At 43.4% G+C, this 26,017-nt stretch overlaps 1 protein-coding gene across 4 annotated transcripts in view; it reads left to right on the top strand.

Annotated features, from left to right (window-relative positions):
• The first annotated feature begins 726 nt into the window (after positions 1-726).
• HBP1 (HMG-box transcription factor 1) overlaps positions 727-26,017 on the top strand; it is a 35,166-nt gene continuing 9,875 nt past the window's right edge. Inside the window, exons 1-5 of one of the 4 annotated variants that reach the window (XM_073573566.1) lie at positions 727-875; positions 19,803-19,986; positions 21,325-21,559; positions 22,614-22,746; positions 23,566-23,677. In XM_073573566.1, coding sequence (XP_073429667.1) covers positions 861-875; positions 19,803-19,986; positions 21,325-21,559; positions 22,614-22,746; positions 23,566-23,677 — 679 coding nt within the window. In that variant the 5' untranslated portion in view covers positions 727-860. Of the gene's footprint in view, positions 876-928; positions 959-16,106; positions 16,198-19,802; positions 19,987-21,324; positions 21,560-22,613; positions 22,747-23,565; positions 23,678-26,017 lie in introns of those variants that run through there. The other 3 variants (XM_073573565.1, XM_073573567.1, XM_073573564.1) reach the window with 3 other exon arrangements.

Raw genomic sequence — 26,017 nt, 5'->3', positions numbered from 1 at the left:
ATGAAATACAAAATGAGGTATTGGCTGACATTTTGGTCCAAATACGTACGTTCCCAAACATTCAGGCCGGGACCGTGGGTGTGATGCAAACACTCACATACACCGACATGTCGGCCATTTCTGTCAGTCCTCTGCCCTCACAGCAGTGCGCTGGCATTATACATTTCTCTATATTCTGAGCCCACTGGTCACAGCCAGCCATGGCACACAGGAAGCTGACCCGGAGCCAGGCAAACCTTTACATCTGAAGAAAATGACGTGATGGACGAGGATTAATCACTGTGCAGACTTTCTCATAAACCGACGTACACGCCACGACTCTGCCTGTAGCTGTCCATGGACTACAGCTTTAAGCTGATGGCAGCACAGTGACAGCTGTTACTCCCTCGCCCAGTGGAAACTATGAAGCAATGCACACGCAGCGCCCCCTGCCAGCTCATTCTCAGAATCATAACAAGCACAATCTGATACACGTGTCCCAGTGACTCTTGTTTACAATCAGTAGCCTCGGCCGCAATGCACTGTGGGACATGTAGGTCTCTCTCTTCAAGGAACCTATACATGTAGAGCCCTAAACAAACTACAACTCCCATGAGCCCCAAGGTCCGAAAACTCTGATCAACATGACAAAACATTCCTAAGCGAACCAATCCCATGACGAGAATCCAGGTGACTGTCACGCAGCTCGGCCAATGAATGGACGTCTTCTCCCTCACACTGGTAGCCAATAGCTGACAGGCGTAACTTTTCACCAATAAGAAGTGTCATCCGCTTGATTGATTTGCTGAGCAGCCAATGGGAGTTCGAGTTCTCGTGTAGCTCCTGCCCCCAAGGCATTTTATGGGGGTAGCGATTAGGTAATGGCGACGGGTTTGGTAAGTAGATAAAGAAAGTTTGTGTTGACAGTGGAGTTGGTGACATGACAGCTGACGGCGCGGGACGGGTCGTGTACACCGCGGTGTGGCGCTGGGGAGAGCGGGGATGGGGCCGGCTGGAGGCGCAGCCTGTGACGTTCATTGTTTTTGTCAGTGTTGTTGTCGCTGGCTGGGAAAGTTCATTCATTTCCGGCAGTGTCTGGCCGGCCCGGTGTACGGCTGTGTACGGCAGGTCCGACTCCACCACACACGACGCGTTCTCCTCACAGCTGGTGGCTCATTCATCCCCGGAGCCTGCGCTCGTCCCGGCTGTCACCGCCTGTGTGCCGCCTGCGGGGCTGCCGTCACCGAATACACTGGTGTTAGCCATTTTCTGCCTCTCACTGGCCTGTGCGCTGTAGTGCGCACACCTACCATAGGGGGCGCTGTGCAGGTGCTTGTCGTGCGGTCAGTTCTATAAGTTCATTGTGTGTGTTATACAGGTGTGTGGACGCGACCGACACTGGAATGAGCCATTGTGCTGGCGGCGGCGTTATACTGGGGCTGCCTGTCACTGACAGCGCTGTTCTCCAGTGAATGAATGGAGGAAGCGTGTGCGCATGCGCGGCCAGGTTATAAACAGGGCGCTCACGTGACCAGGGGAGCTGGTTAGGGGGTTTCCTCTTCTCGGTGAAGGGTCTGGTTTCCTGACTGTCATAGTTCTAAGACCCCACCTTCCACTTCTGCTGCGCTGCCCGGAGCCGTCTGTTGGGGTGGGACTAGTGTGTCCACACAATGTATGCCTGGGAGCGGAGAGGGGTCGGCCACCAAATGTGCCATGCAGGGCCGGTTTTAGGCAAAGTGGTGCCCTAGGCAAAGTTTAAAATGGGGCCCCAAATGCTAACATATTGCACATCACACCGAAGCACTTCGGTTGTATTTACATGCGCTGAGTTCAGGACGCTAAATGAGTGTGATCATCAATGTTGAAGTCGTTCAACACTTGTTTCCCGGCCTCTTTCCACCATCTGAGAAAGAATGATGGGGACAGAACGATCACTAATGGATCACTAACAGATCACCATACAGTATCATGTTATCAGCAGCACATCTACAGTTTACACCCCATAGTCCTCCATATAATATAATCTGCCCCATAGTCCTCCATATAATATAATCTGCCCCATAGTCCTCCATATAGCACAATACACTGCTCAGTCCTCCATATAGTATAATACACTCCTCATAGTGCTCCACATAGTATAATACACCGCCAGTCATCCATGTAGTACAATTCAAATCCCATAGTATAATGCACCCCATAGTTCTTCATATAGTGTAATGTATTCCTCACAGTCCTCGATACAGTATAATGCAGCTTATATAGCATAATAAAGCAACCCAAGTATAATGCAGCCCCACCATGCAATATAATGTAACCCCCACAGAGTATAATGAAGCCACTCCACAGAATATAATTTAGCCCCTCCATAGAATATATGGCAGCCCCCTCATAGAGTATAATGTAGCCCCTCCATAGAATACAATGTAACCCTCCTCATATAGTATTATGCAGTCCCCATACAATATAATGCAGCCGCCCATAGAATACAATGTTGCCTCATATAGTATAATGTAGCCCCCTCAGGGTATGATGCAATCACCCCCCCATGGAATATAATAAATATAATGTAGCCCCAAATAGAATATAATACAGCCCACCTCCCCATAGAATATAATGTAACCCCCCATATTATATCACAAAGCCTACCCCATAAAATATAATGTAAAATGTACCCCCTCTTGGTAACACAACCGTATTGGTATATGGCCCAGCACCACATGGTATATAGCCCCCCAATGGCCTCACAGTCCAGTACTCACAGTAATATTTAAAAAACCAAAAAAAAAACCAAACCACTATCCTCACCTTCTCCTCGTGCCCGTGCTGCTCCTGTCTCCTGCTCTGCCTGGCACACGTCATCGTGCACCCGCTGTGTGTCAGAGGCAGAGCGGGGAATGATGGGAGAGGGACGCTCTCTCCTCCATTATTGGTTTGAACTGTACCAGCGTCTGGTGCCATGCCTAAGCGGGCCTGGAGAATTTGTATGTTCTTAATTAACTAAACGCATTATAGCGGGCCTATATTATTATTATTTATATAGCGCCATTAATTCCATGGTGCTGTACATGAGAAGGGGTTACATACAAAGTAATAGACATCGTTAACAGTAAACAGATTTACAATGACAGACTGGTGCAGAGGGGAGAGGACCCTGTCCTTGCGGACTTACATTCTATGGGGCCTATAGCCTTGTGTTTATTGCTGTCTGCAGGATGAGGTAACTGAGAGTCTGTCAGTGAGCGCACTATGACTGTCAGGTGGGGAGCTCTTATTCCGAGCTCCTGTCAGCTGATTGGCCACAGACCACATCAAAGGTGAATGTGCAGGAAGCAAAGGGCCTGGAAAAGCCACGCAGTGCAGTTTTTTTTGTTTTTTTATGAAAAGCAATTGGAAAAAAATGATTTCTAGTCCCAATTACATGCATTTAAGTAAAAAAAAAAGTCATTTATACCCATTCCTGATCAGGCATATTTTGGGCTTTTGTGTATTTCTGTACATGTGGTTCAAGGCGCTGTTAAAACAAAAAACAAGCCTCATTTGTATCTTGCATCTTTTTGGGATACTTGGTGCCGAGGCGTCACAAATATTTCTATTAGTGCTCCTCTCATTCACATCACTTTATTAGCAGGACCAAATCCACATATGCATTAGTGCTGCCAACTCTTCTGTACCGCCTTCCCCCCACTGACTGCCTAGGAATCACACTGCCGTGAGCAGATTGTCTCACACCGTATGTTCTAATCTAAGCTATAGTCGGGCATGTTCTTTTTCTCCTTGTATATGGATGCTGCTTATAATTGGCAGAGCTGGCAGCACTGAGAGGGGAGCTACCAGCACAAGACCTCCCCACACACTGACTTGGAGAAAATGTTCTACCAGGGCTGGTGGGGGCAGGCAACTAGGCATTTGCCTAGGGCCCCCACTCCCCCAGGGAACCCCAAGCAAGTGGCATACTGCTGTGGGGCCCAATGCCAGTTCGTGCTCCGAGCTCTGCATTGCGCTTTCAGCTGTATCAGCATCATGGTTGTAGATACACTTGAAAGCAATGATGGGGGAGAGAGCGCCAGGTGATACTCCCTCTCCCATCTTTCCCGCAGCGGGTATGATCATGTAATTTCATCTCTCGCCACGCTTCTGAGGAGAGGCGCCGCAGAGACCAGAGCAGTGGGGGAACAGGGAGAGGGGAGTATGGTATTTATTTTTTAGATCTGTATGTTTTGGCCATAATACTGGAGGACTATGTGGCATCATTATACTTTATGCATTCTATGGGGCGGTATAATACTATATGTACTCTATGGGGGCAGCATAATACTATATTTATTCTATAGGGGCATCATAATATTATATGTATTCTATAGGACCGCCGTTATACTACATGTGTTCTATAGGGGTAGCATTATACTCTATCAAGGACCATAGGCCGTGTATTATATGGGGGCTACATTGTACTGTATGGAGGACTGACTAAACTGTTTAGGTGCCAAGTACTCTGATCACTGATATCTTCAACTGGGGGGGGGGGAATAATAAAAAATAAAAATCGTTTTATTTTGCTCTTGAATGCCTATTATCTCTTGTATTCAGTTCATCAAGAAACGTTTATTGACAGGTCCACTAACTGCACAGTATGGATTATTTGAGCTGCAATTTTTCAGATTGCAATTTATTAAATCTGTTCCATAATATATAAAATCCCTCTTAAAATGGCTGTCCACCTCTGCATTGTTTTTCTAAAAACCTTCTAGCATGCAATAATATAATGAATCCCATTACGTCACTGACTCCCCTCCAGTGCCGTTCTAGAACTGCTGGAGCTGAATGTCTTTGAGTCCTCTCCTTGTCAGGCTGGCATGTGATTTCGGCAGCGGTGACAACCCCAGTAATGGCGGCTGTTTCTTGGTTTTGGAAAATGGATATAAATAAGTGATGGCTGAGTACTAGAGCGAAGTGATTATCAGGACACTGGTCACACTGCTGCTCTGTGACTTCCGCCTACCTGCTGGCATTCCTGGTGCCTCTATGTATGCGGGCGCTGTGTCGTTCTAATGTTCTGCAATGGTGACCCCAGGCCTACTTGTCACAATAAGTGTTGGGGCTGACTGCATGTAGGAGGAGGCACACATGGCTTTGGGCTGATGGCCACCAATACCACTGGACCAGGGTCTTGCAAAGTTTTTTTGCGTAACTTTGAGTACAGGAATGTCAGACATTAGTATATCTAATAGTAATGTCATAGTTTACAGTATCTTAAACCCTGAAAATAAGTAGTGCCCTGCTGAATGCCCTCACATTGTGCATAGGAAACTCCTGATACTGGAGTTCAGTTGATGGGTTTCATACTGACAGTGAAGTTTGAGTCCAAGTCAGGCCCCCAGGGCTGCTTAGTGATATTGTCTGTAGGGGTATGCCCTAAGAATATCCCATATTATTCATTTGCCCAAGCTAAACACTTCTCTTTAAGCGTATAAGCACATAACAAAGAGTTTGTTCTTAAATGGTTTGGCTAGCTTCCCATAAACTGACCAGCATGTCTGTTCATACAGTGGCTGCTGGTGACCAATAGTAAGGCTATGCGCCCACGTTGCAGAAATGCTGCGGAATTGTCCGCAGCATTTCCGCAACTCCCTGCCGCAGGTAAAACGCATGTTGAATTCGCCTGCGTTTCCCACAAAACTCAAGCGTTTTGCAAGTGTTTGTAGCTTGCAGAATGCTTGCGCTGTCCAAAAGATTTGAAGACAGGTTGGTCACACTTGTCAAGCATAGTGCAGCATAACTAGTAAAAGAATGTTAAAAATAATGCAAAAAAAAATTAAAAATCTGGATATACTCACCTACTGTCGGCCCCCGATCTCAGCGGCACTCCTTGTACGTTCCGTTCCCAGGCGTGGTTTGCAAGAATGTCCTTTGTGACGTCACGCGACTGCGACGTCGCAAAGCACTCCTGGGAAGCACCGCTGAGAGCCAGGAGGGCTCCGGGGGCCGACAGAGGGTAAGTATATCCCTATTTTTTTTTTTTTACTCTATTTTTTACTGGAATATGGTACCCAGGGCATGGAGAGTCTCCTCTTCTCCAGACCCTGGGTACCATCTGCACATTAAGCGCTCACTTTACACATGGTGGGCATAGTCACATGTGTAAAGTGAGCGTTTCAATGCAATCCTCGCAAAATTAATGGACATGCTGTGGATTTTACTGCTATGTGATTCCGCAGCATTGGCACTGCAACTGCGGAATCCCATAGGATTGCATGGGATGCATGTTAACTAGCTGGTTTTAAGCGTTTCCGCGACGGCCTTGCCGCTGCAGAAACGCTTTAAAAAAAAAAAAAAAAAAAAAAAAAAACAACGTGGGCACACAGCCTAAAACACAACGCAGGGACAAGTTGCTTTTCAATTGTAGGAGGCTGATGGACCAGTCTGGTTACATGGTTACATGCTTCTCCACCAGCAGCCTTTGGACAGGATTACTGGTCCGTGGAACCCGCTGCTGCACTGACAGTGCTTGGGATCCAGCTAGGAGTGCGCACGCACGCTGCTTAGAAAGCTGTATTCCGTATCTGTGGAACAGAATATAGATTTGCTTCAGAAACCGCATAAAAAAAGTACAACTCCATCGTACCAATCAATCAATCAATCAAATTTATTATCGCCAAGTACATATTACATATATACAAGGAATTCTTTGTGGCAAAGAGGCAACATAATATATAACAACAGATACAACAAGTAACATCTAACAAGACAGATACAGTATATAGTCTACACATGACGATTTAATTGTTGAACAGAGAGTGGATAGAAGCTGTTCATATGGCGGTTGGTACTGCATTTGGGGACTCTGAAGCGACGTCCTGAAGGGAGTAGTTGGAATGAGGAGTGTCCCGGGTGAGAGGGATCGGATGAAATTTTCAATGCGTGGGATCGAATACTCTTATCATAAAGATCCTGGATTTTAGGCAGGGGGGAGCCTATAATTCTCTCTGCTGTTCTGAAAGTCCTTTGTAAGCGGAGTTTGTCATGCGCAGTGGCTCCCCCATACCAGACTATCAGAGAGGAACAAATCACAGATCTGATGACAGCATTAAAGAATAAGATCAGCAGATTCTTAGACAAACCATATCTTTTCAGCTGACGCAGGAAGAACATCCTCTGTTGTGCTTTTCTTATAACAGCATCCACGTTTTTCCCCCATTTAAGATCATGAGAGATGATAACACCAAGGAATTAGGTCTCTGTGACCCTAAGAACCACTTCGTCATGGATGTAGATTGGAAGTATCTCATGTTGATCTTTCCTAAAATCCACAACCATCTCAGCAGTTTTTTTTAGTGTTGAGTACAAGATTATTGGCTTTACACCAGTCACATATTCTTTCCACCTCACTCTGATACAAGTCTTCAGCATTTCCCCTGATGAGACCAATCAGTGTCAGATCATCGGCAAATTTCAAGATTTTTACTGAGTCTGCTGAAGAGATGCAATCACTCGTATAGAGAGAAAACCGTAACGGGGACAAAACACACCCCTGAGGTGCCCCGATGTTTGTGACCAAGGTTTCACAGAAGTAATGGATTTTATGTACTCAATTGTTGAATTAGCAATCATGCTCCAAGAAGGGGAGTCCATGAGAAATTGCGGATGATTCCAGAATAATAAATCGTCCCTTGAAATCATAAGAGTAGGTTTACAGAGTGCAGTGGCCATGACTACACTCAGCTTGTAGCTATAAAGACTGAACAGTCACAGCTTAGCAGAGTTAAATGTACAACTTTCCATAAAGGGTGCTCCCAGCACTGCTGGGGGGGAGGGCATGGGTGCAACAAGACAGGGACATCAGGGGACACGCCAACAGTCAGTCCAAACCTGCCCAGCTCACCCTTTCAGCTCCACCTGGATCACAAGATCTCCAGAACATCTCCAGCACCGCACACTCCACCAGCTTTCCTATCCCGGGATCATCTGCATGCTGGAAATGGGTACAAGGCAGGTAGCCAGCAGCTTCACTCTCTCCCAGCTGAAACCAGGTACGGAGCTCCACGAGGACAGAAAGACACCGGTCCCAGCTGGTCGCAGTCTCCACACTACTCCCAGCTCTGCCGAATCCTGTAGCCCTACAGCTCCATGTGGACCACAAGATCTCCAGAACAACTCCAGCACCGCACACTCCACCAGGTTTCCTATCCTGGGATCATCTGCATGCTGGAAATGGGTACAAGGCAGGCAGCCAGCAGCTTCACTCTCTCCCAGCTGAATCCAGGCACGGAGCTCCACGAGGACAGAAAGACACCGGTCCCAGCTGATCGCAGTCTCCACACTACTCCCAGCTCTGCCGAATCCTGTAGTTACGCAATGGTGAGTGAACCAAAGGGAGAATTAACAATTAAACGGGGTAAAAAACTAAAAAACTCAGGAGCCTCATGCCAGAGCAGCCATCTCTCGGCGCTCCTCCTCCTTTTATGACCTTTTATGTACCAGATGAGACTGTCAGTAACTGCTAGTTCTGACTGACGGTATGAACTGAGGCAAAACGACAATATAATTGTGGGCTTATTCAATAATGCCATGATGGGACAATGAGTAATAAGATCTTTTAAAAGACGTGTAAATCAGCTGGCAGAAAATAAACGTCTGTCGGTGCCGAGTGCTGCTCTCTACGCTTATTAGATGGCCTGTCCTCTGCTGCAGCTCCACCCAGATGACTTGGTCCAGAGCAGCATGCAGCCGTCATGTAAATGAATTTTCTCCCTGCTTAGATGGGCATGATTAATAATGTTTTCATTACATTGTGCTATCATTGCATTAATTGAAGAACTGATAACTGGGAATCTGTCACTATGATCAACCCTCCTAAGCCGTCTATATGGCCATGTGCACATCATAGGAAGCTGAATACAGTGATACCTTGATATGTACAATCCAATATCTTATTCCTGAGAAATCCACTTTTTCTTGTATGTAAATGAGCGGTTAAGATCTATGGGCCGGACATAGATCTCCCTAAGAATCTGCCCCCAGCGCTCATTTAAAATGAAAGGGTGCATTATCAGTGTGAGACATGTAATGTCTGACAGTCAGCTCTCCTGATCTACATGTCTCACCCTGGTAACAAACCCTTTCATTTTAAATGAGCACTGGGGGCAGATTCTCAAGGAGATCTATGTCCTGCCCATAGATTTTAACAGCTTATTTAGATATTAAAAATTGGATTTCACACGGACTATTCTTCGCATCACAGATGTCAAGATACAATTTTATTCCGCTTCCTATAACCTACGTTTCCATATAGATGGCTTTGAAAGATTGATCCTACTGGCAGATTCCCTTTAAGGGGTTAATAGTTACCCCTCATGTATAGCTGCAGGCAATGCCATTGACATGTGATCAGCAGGGTGTCTGGTTAAATCATTCTGAAGTGCTGCTCTGGTTATGGCCACTTGGTGTCATGGTGGGCATTGTACCAGGGGGAAGAAGCCTATCTTCTAGCATTCACACAGGTGAGGACGTTAGCCTGTGTATGATCCCAATATGTAGGAGGCGGTGTACACGTGAAGCGGCTGAGCTGCCTCACCAGACGCAGAATGAGGCCGATAGACACAGAGCAGACGTTCCTCTTCATCTCGCACAACCCGTTTTAGTGCTCAGTCTTCGGTGACTGTATTGTTATATTTTTGGCTCCTAAGGTTCTCCAGCTGGATCTTGCATGTCCAGACCTGTCATTACACAAACGCCAAATGGCACAAAACATATTCTTTGATGCAATAATATGCAAAGTGCCTTGTAATTATTAAGGGGGTTGTCCAAGATAGATAGATAGATAGATATATATATATACCTTTAAAGTCTCCTGCTGCTAAAAAAAAAACAAAAAAAAAAAAAACCTCATGACTGCTGGAGCCATTCAGTGTCCCTAGCAGTGGTGTCTGTATATTGAAGGAAAACCTAGAGCTAATTCCAGTTGTAAACCTCACAACTTCAGATTGTGGCTGTGTGCTTAGGCTGGCTTCACATTTGCGGATGTCTACAGACTTCCTACGTGAAGCTCCGTCCACTGCCGCACCTCCTCCGGTCAGCTCTGCCTGCTTCCGCATACTTCTGCATGCGGCCTGCGTACCCTATCTTTAACATTGGGTACGCAGGTAGTGTGGATGTATGCGGATGGGTTGGTTTGACGATGCGGCGACCCGCGTCAAACGCATCATGTTGGAATTTTACGCAGCTGCCGCTTGGTCAAAAAGACTCATGCGGAGGCATCCGCACAAACTGCGTACCCAGTGTTAGAGGGGGTACGCAGGCTGCATGCAGAAGTATGCGGATGTAGGTGGAGCTGACCGGAGGAGGTGCAGCAGTGGGCGGAGCTTCACGGAGGAAGTCCGCAGCTCCTCCATCCGCAAATGTGAACCTAGCCTTAGTTGAGCTTAGTTGCTGGGAAAACTACCAACATATACTTCAACATTGTCACCAGACGGGCAGAAGCTTTAACACAAAACACCCAAATCAGAATTTAACTCAGGACAGGAGAACTCAGAAGTTTAGATACCACTAAATGTGGGGAAGAAAATTAAACCACCACAGCAAGACTATAATCCAGAAATTTAAAACTTTATTTAAACATAAGCTAAAATATAAAAGTCTGCTAGATTCCAGGGGCCAAGGTCACCATAAAATGCAAAGTAACTTAAACCAAATGATCGACAAAGCAGTGCAAAGATAGGAAAAGCAAGTGTTAAATCACTTGTATTAAATTAATAATTGCTCAAAACGTGATAATGCTGAATGATTATACTAGAAATGTAAAGTGCCAGTGCATTCAGATTACAGGCGAAAGCATGTGCCCTATTGTCCTACTTGAACAGTTGGTTATATAAAGTGCAGTGTACTCGGTATTAGCACACTAATGGAACGTTGTGTTGCAGCTCAAGCGGTGATCTAGGCAATATCTAACCGCAAAGGGTACGCTTACTGCAATAGAAAGCAGGTAACCTTGGCTGAAGATTGTTTGGGTGGAAAACGTAGCAGTCTGGCATTTTCTAGGCATCTATTCAGACTATGCCCACTGTGTATATATCTTACCATCGGCTCAAGTGCTGTGTACATGTAGTATAAATGACCTTTATTTCGAAAAGATCTTTTCCATCTGACAGGTCTTCAAAGAAAGGTGGAGAATATGTTTAAAGGGACAGCACAGGATGAGTGTAGGACCCAAGTGCAGTCTGCGCTCTGCATCATGGTGGGGCCAATCCTTTAGATCAGGGGTGGGGAATCTTTTTTTTTTTTTTTTTTCTGCCAAGGGCAATTTGGATATTTAAGTACATCCTGACTCTGGCACTGGTGTCAGGACATAATCGTTCAATGCATGCTCTTCAGTGTTTAGTAGTGAACACTGTCTCTGTGTGCTCACAGAGCAAGAAGAAATTAATGAGCTGGTGGCAATCAAAATACAACTCCCTGCCCAAGCACTGTCGTCCCAAGAATCTGCCAGGGGCCTGATAAAAAGTAATCGAGGGCCGTAAATGGCCCTGGGGCCTGAGGTTCCCCACCCCTGCTTTAGATTCACCTCCCCACCTGCTTGTTTTCCCTCTCTCCACACCAGTCGTCTTTGTCAGCCCTGAGATGTAAGAAAGCCAAGCAAGTGAGAAGGTGTATATAAATGATTGGCCCTGCTGTGAAGCACCGAGCGCCTGTAACGCCGGGGTCACTCTAGCGAGGAATACGGACGAGTGAGAGGCACTAAAAGCACGCATTACACACGGACAAATGATTCTCTATGGGTTTGCTCCCAACAGCCGTATATTTCTTGGGCGTATTCTACGGTCCGTGCCAATATCAGCATGCTGCGATTGTCAGCGTACTACGCCTGTAATACGCCAATGCAAGTCTATGGGTGCGCAAAAAAAAGGATTACACACGAACCACACATGTGACTTGCGAGAAATACGCACCCGGTGTCTTTTAGAAAAGCCGGCAATTCAGTGCGCTATACAGTAAACTCACACTGACAGGTTTAATAAAGAAAGAAATAATAGATATATACACACATTATACATACATACATACATACATGTCATAGTGACAAACATATATATATATATTTATATTTCACAGAGTTCTTCATAGCAGAATAGCCGCTAATTAAATTGGCGGCTTCTATCAAATAATTCCCCAACCCGACATGAAATGACACATGGTTTACATTCAGTAAAGGATTTCATTTCATGTTTTTTTATATGTCCCTGACTAATAATTAGATGAGGGTTTGTATGCAAAATTTGGGAGTTGTAGTTGTTATTTTAAGGGTTAATTCGTTGTTAAAAAATGCGTGGGCTTCCAATTGCCCTGTAGCGGTGGTGAGTGGGTTAATCTAACAAAGGGTTAATGTCACCATTCATTGTAAGGTGACATTGGTGGCGAATGGGTTAATCTAACAAAGGGTTAATGTCACCATTCATTGTAAGGTGACATTAACCCTTTGTTAGGTTAACCCATTTGCCACCACTATAGGGCAATGGGAAGCCCATGCATTTTTTAACAACAAATTAACCCCTTAAAATAACAACTACAACTCCCAAATTTTGCACACAAACCCTCATCTAATTATTAGTCAGGGACATACAAAAAAACATGAAATGAAATGCTTTACTGAATGTAAACCATGTGTCATTTCATGTCGGGTTGGGGAATGATTTGATAGAAGCCGCCAATTTAATTAGCGGCTACTCTGCTATGAAGAACTCTGTGAAGTATGTATGTATGTGTGTGTGTGTATGTGTGTGTGTGTATGTATGTGTGTATATATATATATATATATATGTATATACAGTGCCTACAAGTAGTATTCAACCCCCTGCAGATTTAGCAGGTTTGATAAGATGCAAATAAGTTAGAGCCTTCAAACTTCACACAAGAGCAGGATTTATTAACAGATGCATAAATCTTACAAACCAAAAAGTTATGTTGCTCAGTTAAATTTTAATAAATTTTAAACATAAAAGTGTGGGTCAATTATTATTCAACCCCTAGGTTTAATATTTTGTGGAATAACCCTTGTTTGCAATTACAGCTAATAATCGTCTTTTATAAGACCTGATCAGGCCGGCACAGGTCTCTGGAGTTATCTTGGCCCACTCCTCCATGCAGATCTTCTCCAAGTTATCTAGGTTCTTTGGGTGTCTCATGTGGACTTTAATCTTGAGCTCCTTCCACAAGTTTTCAATTGGGTTAAGGTCAGGAGACTGACTAGGCCACTGCAACACCTTGATTTTTTCCCTCTTGAACCAGGCCTTGGTTTTCTTGGCTGTGTGCTTTGGGTCGTTGTCTTGTTGGAAGATGAAATGACGACCCATCTTAAGATCCTTGATGGAGGAGCGGAGGTTCTTGGCCAAAATCTCCAGGTAGGCCGTGCTATCCATCTTCCCATGGATGCGGACCAGATGGCCAGGCCCCTTGGCTGAGAAACAGCCCCACAGCATGATGCTGCCACCACCATGCTTGACTGTAGGGAAGGTATTCTTGGGGTCGTATGCAGTGCCATCCAATCTCCAAACGTCACGTGTGTGGTTGGCACAAAAGATCTCGATCTTGGTCTCATCAGACCAGAGAACCTTGAACCAGTCTGTCTCAGAGTCCTCCAAGTGATCATGAGCAAACTGTAGACGAGCCTTGACATGACGCTTTGAAAGTAAAGGTACATTACGGGCTCGTCTGGAACGGAGACCATTGTGGTGGAGTACGTTACTTATGGTATTGACTGAAACCAATGTCCCCACTGCCATGAGATCTTCCTGGAGCTCCTTCCTTGTTGTCCTTGGGTTAGCCTTGACTCTTCGGACAAGCCTGGCCTCGGCACGGGAGGAAACTTTCAAAGGCTGTCCAGGCCGTGGAAGGCTAACAGTAGTTCCATAAGCCTTCCACTTCCGGATGATGCTCCCAACAGTGGAGACAGGTAGGCCCAACTCCTTGGAAAGGGTTTTGTACCCCTTGCCAGCCTTGTGACCCTCCACGATCTTGTCTCTGATGGCCTTGGAATGCTCCTTTGTCTTTCCCATGTTGACCATGTATGAGTGCTGGTCACAAGTTTGGGGAGGGTCTTAAATAGTCAGAAAAGGCTGGAAAAAGAGATAATTAATCCAAACATGTGAAGCTCATTGTTCTTTGTGCCTCAAATACTTCTTAATACTTTAGGGGAACCAAACAGAATTCTGGTGGTTTGAGGGGTTGAATAATAAATGACCCTCTGAATAAACTTTTCACAATTTAAAAAAAAATTAAACAAAGAAATAACATTCTTTTTTGCTGCAGTGCATTTCACACTTCCAGGCTGATCTACAGTCCAAATGTCACAATGCCAAGTTAATTCCGAATGTGTAAACCTGCTAAATCTGCAGGGGGTTGAATACTACTTGTAGGCACTGTATATATATATATATATATATATATATATATATATATATAGTCACAATGACATGTATGTGTGTGTATGTATATATACATTCTATGTGTCTATATCTATTTCGTTTGTTAGAAACCCTGTCATAGGGCTCCGTTATATGTCCATTTTGCAAGGCGGCGAGAAAATCTCGCCATACGGATTGCATATGGATGCCATACGGATTGCATATGGATGCAGACATGCGCAAAATACGCAACCACACCTTGCTTACGGATGACATACGGAGCACTATTTAGGGGTCATTCATCTGTATTACGCCTGTAAACTACGGTCCGTATTTTGCGTCGGTTAGTGTGACCCCGGCCTAACAATAAATGGTTTTTATTTGCACCAACACTTTCTGGAGTTGCCGTGATATTTGCTTCCATATCCTCCTAACGGCAGTGGGCACCAATAATATAATGCCATACTTGGATTGATTTTTGGATGTGTGGGACAACACTGCTGAGTGATTGGCAGCAGCGGTCCTGTGGTTAGATGGCATGTGTTCAGCTGTAGGGAAGTAAACAGACACCAGGGAGAAGCTTCACAGGTTTAAATGGGAAAATTTGCTTTATTTTTTTAATCTCCATACATTTCATCCCTAAAAACAAGAATCAAACCAATAATGAATGGTATTGTGCAATTCCTTCCCAGTCTTGGGATCAGGTGAAGCTTTGGGAAAAGCATGCATTAGCTGATGGATTATTCACACGATGGGGGTAGGTCACACTTTGTTCAGCAATCTTGGAATCGTGGCATGATCCTCAAGACCACAATTATTAAATACAAATCCCAGTGGAATAACAAACCGCACATTGAGCTGTACTAAGGCCATGTGACCGGAGCCAGCTAGAATACGGCCACATTATAAAGACTATTCCATCTAGGCCACGTGATTTACATATACATCATAACCAAGCCAGACCTGATCTGGATGGAGAAGAGCTGAAGTACCAGATATTCTCCATGGACAGATAATGTGCTGTTTAAAAAAAAAAAAAAAAAAAAAAAAAAAAATCTGTTTAGCATTTAGGTTAAGTTATAGAAAATGAATGTGTAAGATACATAACTGCATCAGAACTTTTAGTTTCAATAAGTTTTGTTTGAAACATCATATGAAAACACACAAACAATAACCAATCTCCCATGCAAGGGAGCATATATTATTATATTTATAATAACAAATTAGGCATACTAGAAAAAGGACAAGACAGGGGTAGGGGAAGGATAGGCAGCAGGAGTTCAGCCATACAGTGCTTAATAGTAATATGAAGAACCAATTTGAAACATTCGTCTCAAGTAAGCACCCAGTGTTTGTTATGAGTTCTGGTAAGGCATTTTCTATAAGTCATAAACGGTTAAAGGAAAAGCCGCAAAGCCAAGTCTAGTTGTGTATTTGGATGTAATTCTATCCAAGGATTCCAGACCTTGAGAAATAAGTTCCACGTATCAGATCTAGTGGATTCTATCCGCTCATATAACATGATGGTATTCATTCTTTCCTTTACCAAAGATTTCGACAGTGAAGGGGTTTTCCATCTTTGCAGCTATATGAATCTTTGTTGCCATACTCAAGTAATTCACTAATTTATGAAAACTTTTACCCAGTAAAAAGAGGGCTCTAAATCGATTTGTTACCCGAACATTTGTTCTACCAGACGTTTCACTTTCTTCCAGAGCTCTGAGAACACTGTACAAGACCACCAGATGTTTCATGTCCCCCGAAACCCCACATCCCTTGAAACAATCACCCGAGACACTAGGGAACATATTATGAATTCTCTCTGGTACGTAGTAGGATCTAAGTAGAACCTTCAAAGAAGTCTCTACCAATGAAGTTTGAGAACTACCTTTAGATAATGTCTCACTACTACAGTACCAGTCATCAATCGACATGACGAATCCTAAGTCTTCCTCCCATTGTAACATATAATCTAATTTTCTTTCATCATGAGGTGGACTAATAGAGTAAATCAAAGAAATCATTCCTTTCCCCAGTGGATCCTGTAAGCATTTGTTCTCAAAACTCGTTGTCCGGAGAGGAGTTTTTCCTGGGAGAATTTGCTTAGCAAAGTGAAATACCTGGTTTATACGCATTATTTCCCTTGCAGGAGGTGTGACTTTTTTAATAAATTCTTGTCTGTCCCACAATACATTAAATGGAAAGCAGAGGTGCTTGAGTAAGTAGATCCCCTTAGTCAACCACCACGGAAAAAGGTGTGGTTCCAGCCCTGGTCGGAACATAGGGTTAAGAAAAATATTGATCAGTGGTGAAGGGTTAGATTACATATCATATTTAAACCTTACTTTCCTCCAGAGCATTAGTGATGGACCGTGTAAGGGGCCATATTTATTAAATTCTGTGGCAGACGCTCTGTGGACCACATTAAGCCTGAAAATGAGTACGGTCTGGATAGAAAGGATTCCAGGAGAACCCATCTAGGTGTATTCCCATGTGGACAGGTGTTTACTAATTGGGCTGATTTATAGTAAAGTGCGAAATTAGGTAAGAACAAACCTCCCAATTTCCTATGGAGGAACATGGTCTTCTGCGCAATTCTAGGCCTTTTCCCCAACCAAAGAAATTTAGATATCATAGAATGTAAATGGGTGAACGTTCTGGTTGGTACCAATATCGGGAGGGATCTGAAAAGGAAGGGAGACCATCTTTATTGTGTATCCTACCCAGCCAAGACAAATTAGCCGAAGACCATCTATTTAAGTCTGCTTGGAAACTCTGGATTAATGGGGCATAATTCCATTTAAATAATGTTGTCCTATCGGCTGTTAGATTAATACCCAGGTAAGATAGGAAATGTTCATTACATATAAATCTAAATTGAGATGTTATATTGTTTTGCTCCACTTTTGGGAAGTTGACAAATAACGCTTCGGACTTATCTACATTTATTTTGAGTCCAGAAATTTTTTCAAATTCGTTGCATCAGAACTTTGTGTGAATGCACCTTTAACCCTTTAAGCACACTTATGAGTTCTTCTTCCAAGCTTGCAGTATGAGGTTCATTTATACAGTTACTTGAAGGTCAGTTATGTGTATGAACAATCAGCCATTTAGTGAATTTTATGGCAACTGGATAGCATTAATCCCAACTTGTAGTGGGGATCAAAAAATGCAACATGTAATAATTAAAATGAACCACTAGGGGTAGCTATTGGCATGGAAACATTCATTATAATTGCAGTGGTTGTGGGTATTTTTACTGTAATTTTAAGTCCTGTGTGTATGTGTGTGTGTGTATATATACACATACACACAGGACTTAAAATTACAGTAAAAAAAAATATATATATATATATATATATATATATATATATATATAATTTTATTTGTGTAGTGGCCTGTAGGGTGAGGATTATTCCCATAACCTAGTGTTGGCACTTGCAGCCAATACAATCACTAAATCTTCTCCCTGGGCTTAGTAATGGAAAGCAAATGCAAAGAAGCAACTCATATTTGAGCAGTCCGTCACAAGGTGAATGTAGTGTCTTTTAGAGGCAATATTATTATTTATTTTTTTTTTTTTACTTTATAAATTTTTCTGGGAAAGATTTCCGGATTTTTGTTGAGTTGTTGGGGCCAAACCCAATAGTGGATTCATAAAAAGACAAACCAGTTATTTATATACATATGTCTTCCATTTATGATCTTTTTCTGGCTTTGGTTTCAAAACACCCTCAAAGAGCCTGAATGTGGAGCCCAGAATTGGGCCAGATTCAGACCTCCATGTGTCGTGGTCCGGATACAGATCAGCCGAGGCTCTCTTTAACCGAATTGAACTCTACAGCTTTGTATGTGCTGATAAGGCTGTTATAGGGGTTTCCCATCTCTAGGTTAAAAATATTGAACTATGTACATGTTGGCGCTAAGTCATTGCAGTTGGCTGCATTTAAAATGAGTCAGCCTTATCTGAGGCATGTGTTGTCCTGACTGCAGAATGAGTTAACTGAGAATTTGTCTTAAGGCTCTACATTGTTCAGTTACATAGAGGTGGGAAACCTGCGTAGTATTCCTGGTCTGGTATATGTAACATGCCATATGTGCTCTGTAAATTTTTAGTAAGAAATTCGACAACTCCCCAACACTGACCAAGACAGCCAAACTGCAAATAGATATCTATCTATATCCTTCCTTCTCACTCCCCAATGGGGGTGCTCTTTTTTGTTCTTTCTCATTCTCGGGTCCTCCATATTATATTATTATACATGTGTACATTATATTTTAAGCCAGTCTGATTTTATAAATCCGTTTTGTAGAAAGGTTCGCATGCGCAGTCTTTCTGAATGGATAGTCACATCTCTTCTTGCCTTCTCTCCTGAAATAAGCAGCTCGTGCCCACAACCTGCTAACTAATCGAAGGGGTATTGTGGTTTCGGTAACCAAAGCAGGGCCGGCCCGAACGTATAGGCGAACTAGGCGGCCGCCTAGGGCGCCGACCCAAAGGGGGCGCCAGAGAAAAAATAGAAAAAATTATAAAAAATCTTTTCAAAAGGCAAAAAGTTTTAGGGATGGAAAGAAAAGTGTACATAAATTTTTTTTTTACCATAAATTTAAAAGAAAAACCGTTGAGCTTCAATTTACACACGGAAAGGAGGCGCTAAACTACGGACGTGAGTCGTATGCATCGTCTGCTGACAGGTGTTTGATCCAGCGTGTTTATTTTGCTTTTAAGTTTTCAAATGTCGGCAAAGAAAAGCAAACAACCAAAAATACACACTTAGCACACGCTACACTAAGGGGGCGCCCGAGAGAAAAAAAATACGCAAGTTTTCATCTACTGCCAAGAATAGTAGGGGCGCAACAAAATAGTTTCGCCTAGGGCGCCGTAATCTCTCGGGCCGGCCCTGAACCAAAGGTTGCTCATAATCTAATGAACGTTTGCAATATCTTTCTATATCAATTTCCGTTGGTTTCTGACCTCTCGGCATGCTGCCATTCAAGAGTAGCCTAGCTTGGTCACTGCTAGTAGGTAGCAAATCCTGGTGTGATGGACACAGGAGCCGTCTTCCCTATGTGCAGGGAGGCTGGTAATATGAGTCTCAGTGTTACGGAGGGAGAGGCATCACAATGCCTGAATACATTGTGTAGAAATATCCTCGTTGTGGAGCCAGCCAGTAATAGCCTGTAATACTGCATGTCCCAAATGTGGCAGCTGCTCTTGGCTGTCAGACTACTTCTACATGATCTATGGGCAAGCCTATTTTTCCGGCACCCTGTTGTGGGTTCTTCTTTGTAGGGAGAACCAGGAAAGATGCAATCTAGAATATGAAAGCACTGTGCAGTCTGTGCCAATGTAATGGTATTATTTGTACTTCACATCAGTACAGTACATCCGGTTAACGCTTGCGTTCCCTTGTCTATGCTCTTTTCTAGTTTAAGTGCTATAATATGGTGTGGGAAGTAAAGACTAAGGACATGCCCAATACTGTACAGAAAGTCCAGTTGGTAATGGACAATAGGCCTACAGCCATGAATGAATCCCTGGAAGTGCTGAAGTGTGATGACCGCCTCCCGTCTTCTCCAGGATACGAGTCTTCTGATGACCACATGGAACTTGGTATGGGGTTTCCTATGTATGAATATGGCCTTTATTAAAAAGCTGTGTGTGATATGAGTCATTGAAGTTTCCATATTGCTTATAGAAAATATGTTGTCATGATTTCCTAGGATATATTGCTGTTCTCCTGACATCTAAGTATTTAACTCATCAGAGTTTCCACTTGCATCAATGGATGGCTGAGTAATAGGATATACATTGTAATGTTTCCTTTCCACTGCCAGAGATGAGCATTGAATGTAGGTTTCTCAGCTGTTATCAGTAGGTGGTGTGGGTCCTAGCAATGGAACCCTCTAATCAGCTTGTGATTGGGGATCTATGAAAGAAAACGGTGTGGTCAAAATGATCGACCATCTTTTACATATTTCGACTCGCAAGTGAACCTGTCACTAGATACATGCCCAAACCACGGGCAAAGTGAATCAGAGTCTCATTGCTTGACTTCAGCCAGTTATGGTTTTCTTAGAAATACTTCTCCATTTCATAGAAAATATAATTTGAACATGAGGGACTATAAGGAAAGAGCAGATTAGTCCAGGGGCTTCTCCCTGCACCACTCCAGGTGATTTGACAGGTCTTTCCCCGTGTGCTCATAGCGAAGAGTTGTCATTCAACTATAACTGGGCAGGAAGAAGCTATTGGGGGCTGAGGGCTGCGCCAGACTGCTCACGTCAATTCCTATAATCCCTTGATGGATTTTCAGAGTGTTTTAGAGAAAAATACATACCTGGCTACATTGACAGATTCCCTTTGACTTCAGGGTTAAGCCTAGACTAAAGTGTTCACAACAGCCATTCTAAGCAGAATGTGCATGCCCTCGTCAGATCGCAGCCGCTAAGCAGCTTGAGGCTGGGCCAGTACTGGCATGGGAGACTGGCTGGGAATCCCTGGTCCTGTTGACAAGTCAACAGCCATTCTAAAGTGTTCACTGACCTAATCTTTTAGTACATAAATTTTAGAAATGGTGTTTTTTCCATGGTGCTTTTTTCACTCATTGAAGTTGTTTCAGGCATTGAATGCCCTAGAAATCTTCTAGTTGTTTGCTACTTTATATAGCGGCTCTGCTCCACACACTTTACTCCTCCAGTGCCCGGTACTTGCATCTTATACCCAATGAGACAATACTGTGTGGCTGGTCATTCCTTATGACTGTAGATGAGTACATACTCAGCACTTCAGGCTAGCTAAACTTTTTATAAAACTTTATTATGCACACCTAGTGATGAAAGGCCTAATTACAGAGTCTGAGTTACTCAAAAGTTTTCATTTGTGGGTTGCTGTTTTTCTATAATGATTTTATAGGTTTGTGCATTAGGCTAAACTTTGACTCCTCTATAGATGACCTTCCAGAACTACAAGCAGTTCACACCGACTCCACATCGTCACCAGACATTTTTCATCTTGAGGCAGATGTATCACATCAGGAATATTCAGTGCCTTCATGGAGTCAAAATACCTCAAATATGTCAGAAAGTGCCTACTCGTGCGGAAACGGGATGAACTGGTTAACGGAGCTGGCCAATATCGCCACAAGTCCGCAAAGCCCTTTAATGCAATGTTCATTCTACAATAGGTAAGGCCTTTATTCAGTCTGGTCCTTTCTACCAATCATCTAAAATTCCCCTACATCAATACACAACCCTGTATAATTGGGATATTTAAGAGTTGGGATTCGATCTCATTTTCCTGTTTGTGAGTGGATAACACAGGTGAATGTTTAACCTATGGTAACTTTTAGTAGTCCTTTTTTAATTTCTCCAGTAAATGTTTTACTGCCTAAATATATATGTACAAAGTCTTCTCAATATGGGAATAACAATGAAAGAAAATCCTGGTTTGAGTTGAAAGACCTGTAATAACAGGTTTACATAGGTAGATGTCTGTACATAATGAGCGACAATATAGTCAAGTCAATTGGCGATTGTTTGGAGGCCGTTACATAGGCAAGTGTCCTGGATGGGGACATATGAATGTTACATATTTCAGCAGTACATCCCATTGACACAAAGATTGCATTGCTAATGCAGATCAATCACCAAAAGATCTTCTTGCTTATTAGTAGTAATGAACGAACGAGTTCTGATAACGTGTTATCCCAGTATCTTGGGCATGCTGGAATAATGAGAGTCCCTGTGACTGTATGATATCCGGCTGTTAGGCAGCTGCAACACATGTGGGGATTCCCTAACAAACCGGCAACCCCCGGATGTGTTGAGGCTGTCTAACAGTCGGGAATCATGCAGCCGCGGGGACTCGAACATAATATACAAGCACGCCGAAGATACTCAGATAACGCGTTATCAGCGCACGTTCTCTCATCACTACTTATTAGTTAGCTGATCGCTGCCATGTTTAACTTTCCATTGATCGAGAATGAAAATGTATAAGTCCATATGAAAGGGCCTTCATAGTGGCTCACTCCCAGTGTACTAAAACCAAAGTTACCTGCTGGCCCCTTTACCCCAAGAGGGTTCTCCATTACTTTATGAAGAGGAAATTAGTTTTTACACCGCACTCTTGGACTACATGGATTTAATGTTAGAAATGCAGTTTCTGCTCACTTATATTGTATCGTTATTGTAATGTCCCTGCGTGACTTGTGTTATGTGGTTGTTTCCTTCTTGTAGATCGTCACCTGTTCACATAATAGCTACCAGTAAAAGTTTACATTCCTATGCCCGCCCTCCACCAGTATCCACAGAAGATGAGCCAAATGTATCCAAAAGCCATTGGAAAGAAGCCCCAGTAAGACAGGAGCGTGTGAGTTGTAATACTATGGTCTGGTTAAGCTTGTGACATTATCTTGTAAGAGGTAAATCAGCCGCACTCTCACAAATGTGCTAAATTATTTAATTTATGCAGATTAAACACCACAATGAAGAAGCAAAAAATAATTTCTGAATGGCAAAAAGGATCAAGTAGCGCTACTTGATCCTTTTTGCCATTCACAAATTTTTTTTGTTTCTTCATAGTGGTGGTTAATCTACATAAATTAAATAATTTTGCACATTTGTGAGAGTGCGGCTGATTTACCTCTTATATGTTGAATCTTGGACTCGTCCAGTTCAGCTAGCACCTTCCCCCCTTTACCAGCTGTGTGCGCCTCCTTTTTTCTCTTTGACATTATCTTGTAACATCCTAAGCTATTGTCAGATATTTTTTGGTTTTATGGCTGGACACCACCTCTAAATATTTGTTTTCATGAAAGTGTCACCTCTGCATGTTTCGCATATGTACTTTTCCAATAATTTTCCTTAACCCTAACAAAAGCCATTGTTTTATGTAGTATGTGCAGTAATATACGGAGAATCACAGGATAGACTGGGGCACCAACATAGACTAAAGAGTAGTGCAACATCCAAATGTGAAAGCATACCATAACTTATCTATACAGGCAGACTCAATATGTAGGTTGGAGAAACAGCACTGAGAACCCAGTTAGAATCTAGGATTTATGACTGTAAACTGATGGCACCAATGTGATGTGGAACCTGTCTCACTTGTTGTTTAATATCATTTATTATCTTTATGATAGACCTAATCAGCCTTTTTAAAATCTGAAATTAATAATTATTTCAGGCCAACAGTGAGTCAGAATCTGGCATTTTCTGCATGTCCTCATTTTCGGATGATGATGATTTAGGCTGGTGTCATTCATGGCCTCATACGATTTGGCACTGTTTTTTAAAAGGTGAGTAATGTAACAAAGCCAAAACTTTGATGAGCTGTGATGAGGGATCACTTGTTACTTGTTTAGGCATTGCATGGCCATTTACAAGGCAGCGTTTTATAGCTGGTGTCTGTGTGATGTTTCATATCATATCTTGCCGACCGAAACAATTATTAGAGTCCTGTGGGTTTTTTTTAATGGAAATTTAGACACAGAGCGTCTACTCTTTTTAAAGAGGGATACTGTCACCTCGAAAAATGCTCTATACCTGCAGATCTAGGGCTAAGTTGCAGGTAAATAGCGTTAAATGCTGCCGGACCGCCTAACTGAATGTATGACTGCAACGGGAAGAAAAATAACTTATTTCCTTTTCCGACTTTCAATCATGGAGGCTGGCATTGAGCGGCTAGTCATTGCTCATAGCACGGCTCACTATATTGTGTGTCTTCATGCCACAGCACTTTGACAGCTTGTTGTGCACATACATGCTGCAGAGTGAGCTGTGAAAGTGTAGGAGTGTTTATTATTATTAGTGTTAGTATTAATATTATAGCGCCATTAATTCCATGGTGCTGTACATGAGAGGGGTTACATTCATAGTTATAGATATCGTTTACAGTAAACAAATTTATAATGACAGACTGATACAGAGGGGAGAGGACCCTGTCCTTACGGACTTGCATTCTACAGGATAATGGGGAAGAGACAGAAGGTCGGGGGTGCAGCAGCTCTGGTGGTGATGAGGCGGCAGCTTAGGCGGTGCTGAGGCGGCAGAATGGTTATTGCAGGCTGTAAGCTTGCTTGAAGAGATGGGTTTTCAGGTTTCGTTTGAAGGATCCAAGGGTGGTGGATAATCGGACGTGTTGAGGCGTGGAATTCCAGAGGATGGGGGATATTCAGGAAAAATCTTGGAGGCGGTTGTGAGAGAAACGAATAAGTGTGGAGGAGAGTAGGAGGTCTTGGGAGGATCGACTGTTACGTGAGGAAAGATATAGGGAGATTAGTTCAGAGATATAGGGAGGGGACAGGTTGTGGATGGCTTTGTAGGTCAGTGTTAGTAGTTTGAACTGGATTCGTTGGGGAATTGGGAGCCAGTGGAGGGATTTGCAGAGGGGAGGAGAGAGGTTGATTAGTCGGGCAACAGAGCTGAGAACAGACTGGAGTGGTGCGAGAGAGTTGGCGGGGAGGCCACAGAGGAGAGGGAGTTGCAGTAATCAAGGTGGGAGATGATGAGGGCATGCACAGTATTTTTGAGTTGGAGATGAGAGAAGATGGCAAGAAATTGGACGTGTGGTTTGAAGGACAGGGCAGAGTTGAGTTAATCCGAGGCAGCGGATTTCGGTGTGGGAAAGAGCGTGATGCCGTTTACCATAATGGATAGAGCGGGTAGGGAAGATACGGGAGATGGAGGAAAGATGATGAGTTTGGTTTTATCTACATTGAGTTTTATGAAGTGAGAGGTGAACGGCTGATAGACACTCCGAGATTCTGGACAGCAGAGAGGTGACATCTGGGCCAGAGAGGTAGATCTGAGTGTCGTCAGCATACAGGTGATACTGGAAGCCATGGGACTTTGAGTTGTCCTAGGCCAAGGGTATAGATAGAAAAAAGGTAGGGGCCCCAGGACAGAGCCTTGAGGGACTCCAACAGAGAGAGGGTGGGATGAGGAGGTAGTGTGGGAATGGGAAACACTAAAGATGCAGTCAGTTTACTGCCACCACTCCATGCACGCCTCCATGACGGACAGCTGGCGGCTCCAGGAAGGAAATAAGTGAGCTGCACTTTCAGTACAGTGGCCGGGTAGCATTGTAGCACTAATTTTCTACAGTTAAATCCCATATCTGCGGGTAAATGGCATTTTAAGCCGCATTTACATTAGTTTTTGTTTTGTTTGCTTATACTCCTTTGTATAATTTTTGCATTATAATAAGGATAATTGATGTTTTGGAGGGATAAACTAAATGTGTTGGATTCATAGCAGTTCCCCATTGCCGATAAGACAAGAAACCACCATGACGTGTGATTCTACAGTGGCCTGTAGGTGACTTGTTCTACCATCAGCCAGTCCTCACCGCAGAGCACTTGGTCTATAGTATATGTGAAATTCAGCCCTTTGCTGCCAATTAGACTAATCAGCCCATTATGTGCACATTTGCCAAGTGTAATTATTTGGAGAGATGCACTAGACAATCAAGTAATCACTATCAAGTACAACTACTGCTTGATTGAACCATCGCCGCCTCCATTTTGCTGTACTTGGCCAAATGAGAACATCACCAGCATGGGGTCATGTTGAATGTGAAATCGCAGTGCCAGAATATCTCCGCAGGTGGCCCTGTCTATGTATAGCCTTCGTGTCAT

The sequence above is a fragment of the Dendrobates tinctorius genome, unplaced genomic scaffold (genome assembly GCF_039654945.1).
Source record: "Dendrobates tinctorius isolate UK_male_01 unplaced genomic scaffold, ASM3965494v1 ptg000035l, whole genome shotgun sequence".
In the NCBI taxonomy this organism is placed as follows: Eukaryota; Metazoa; Chordata; class Amphibia; order Anura; family Dendrobatidae; genus Dendrobates; species Dendrobates tinctorius.
The sequence above is the reverse complement of the archived record's forward strand: the minus strand, read 5'-3'. Positions and strand labels throughout refer to the sequence as shown.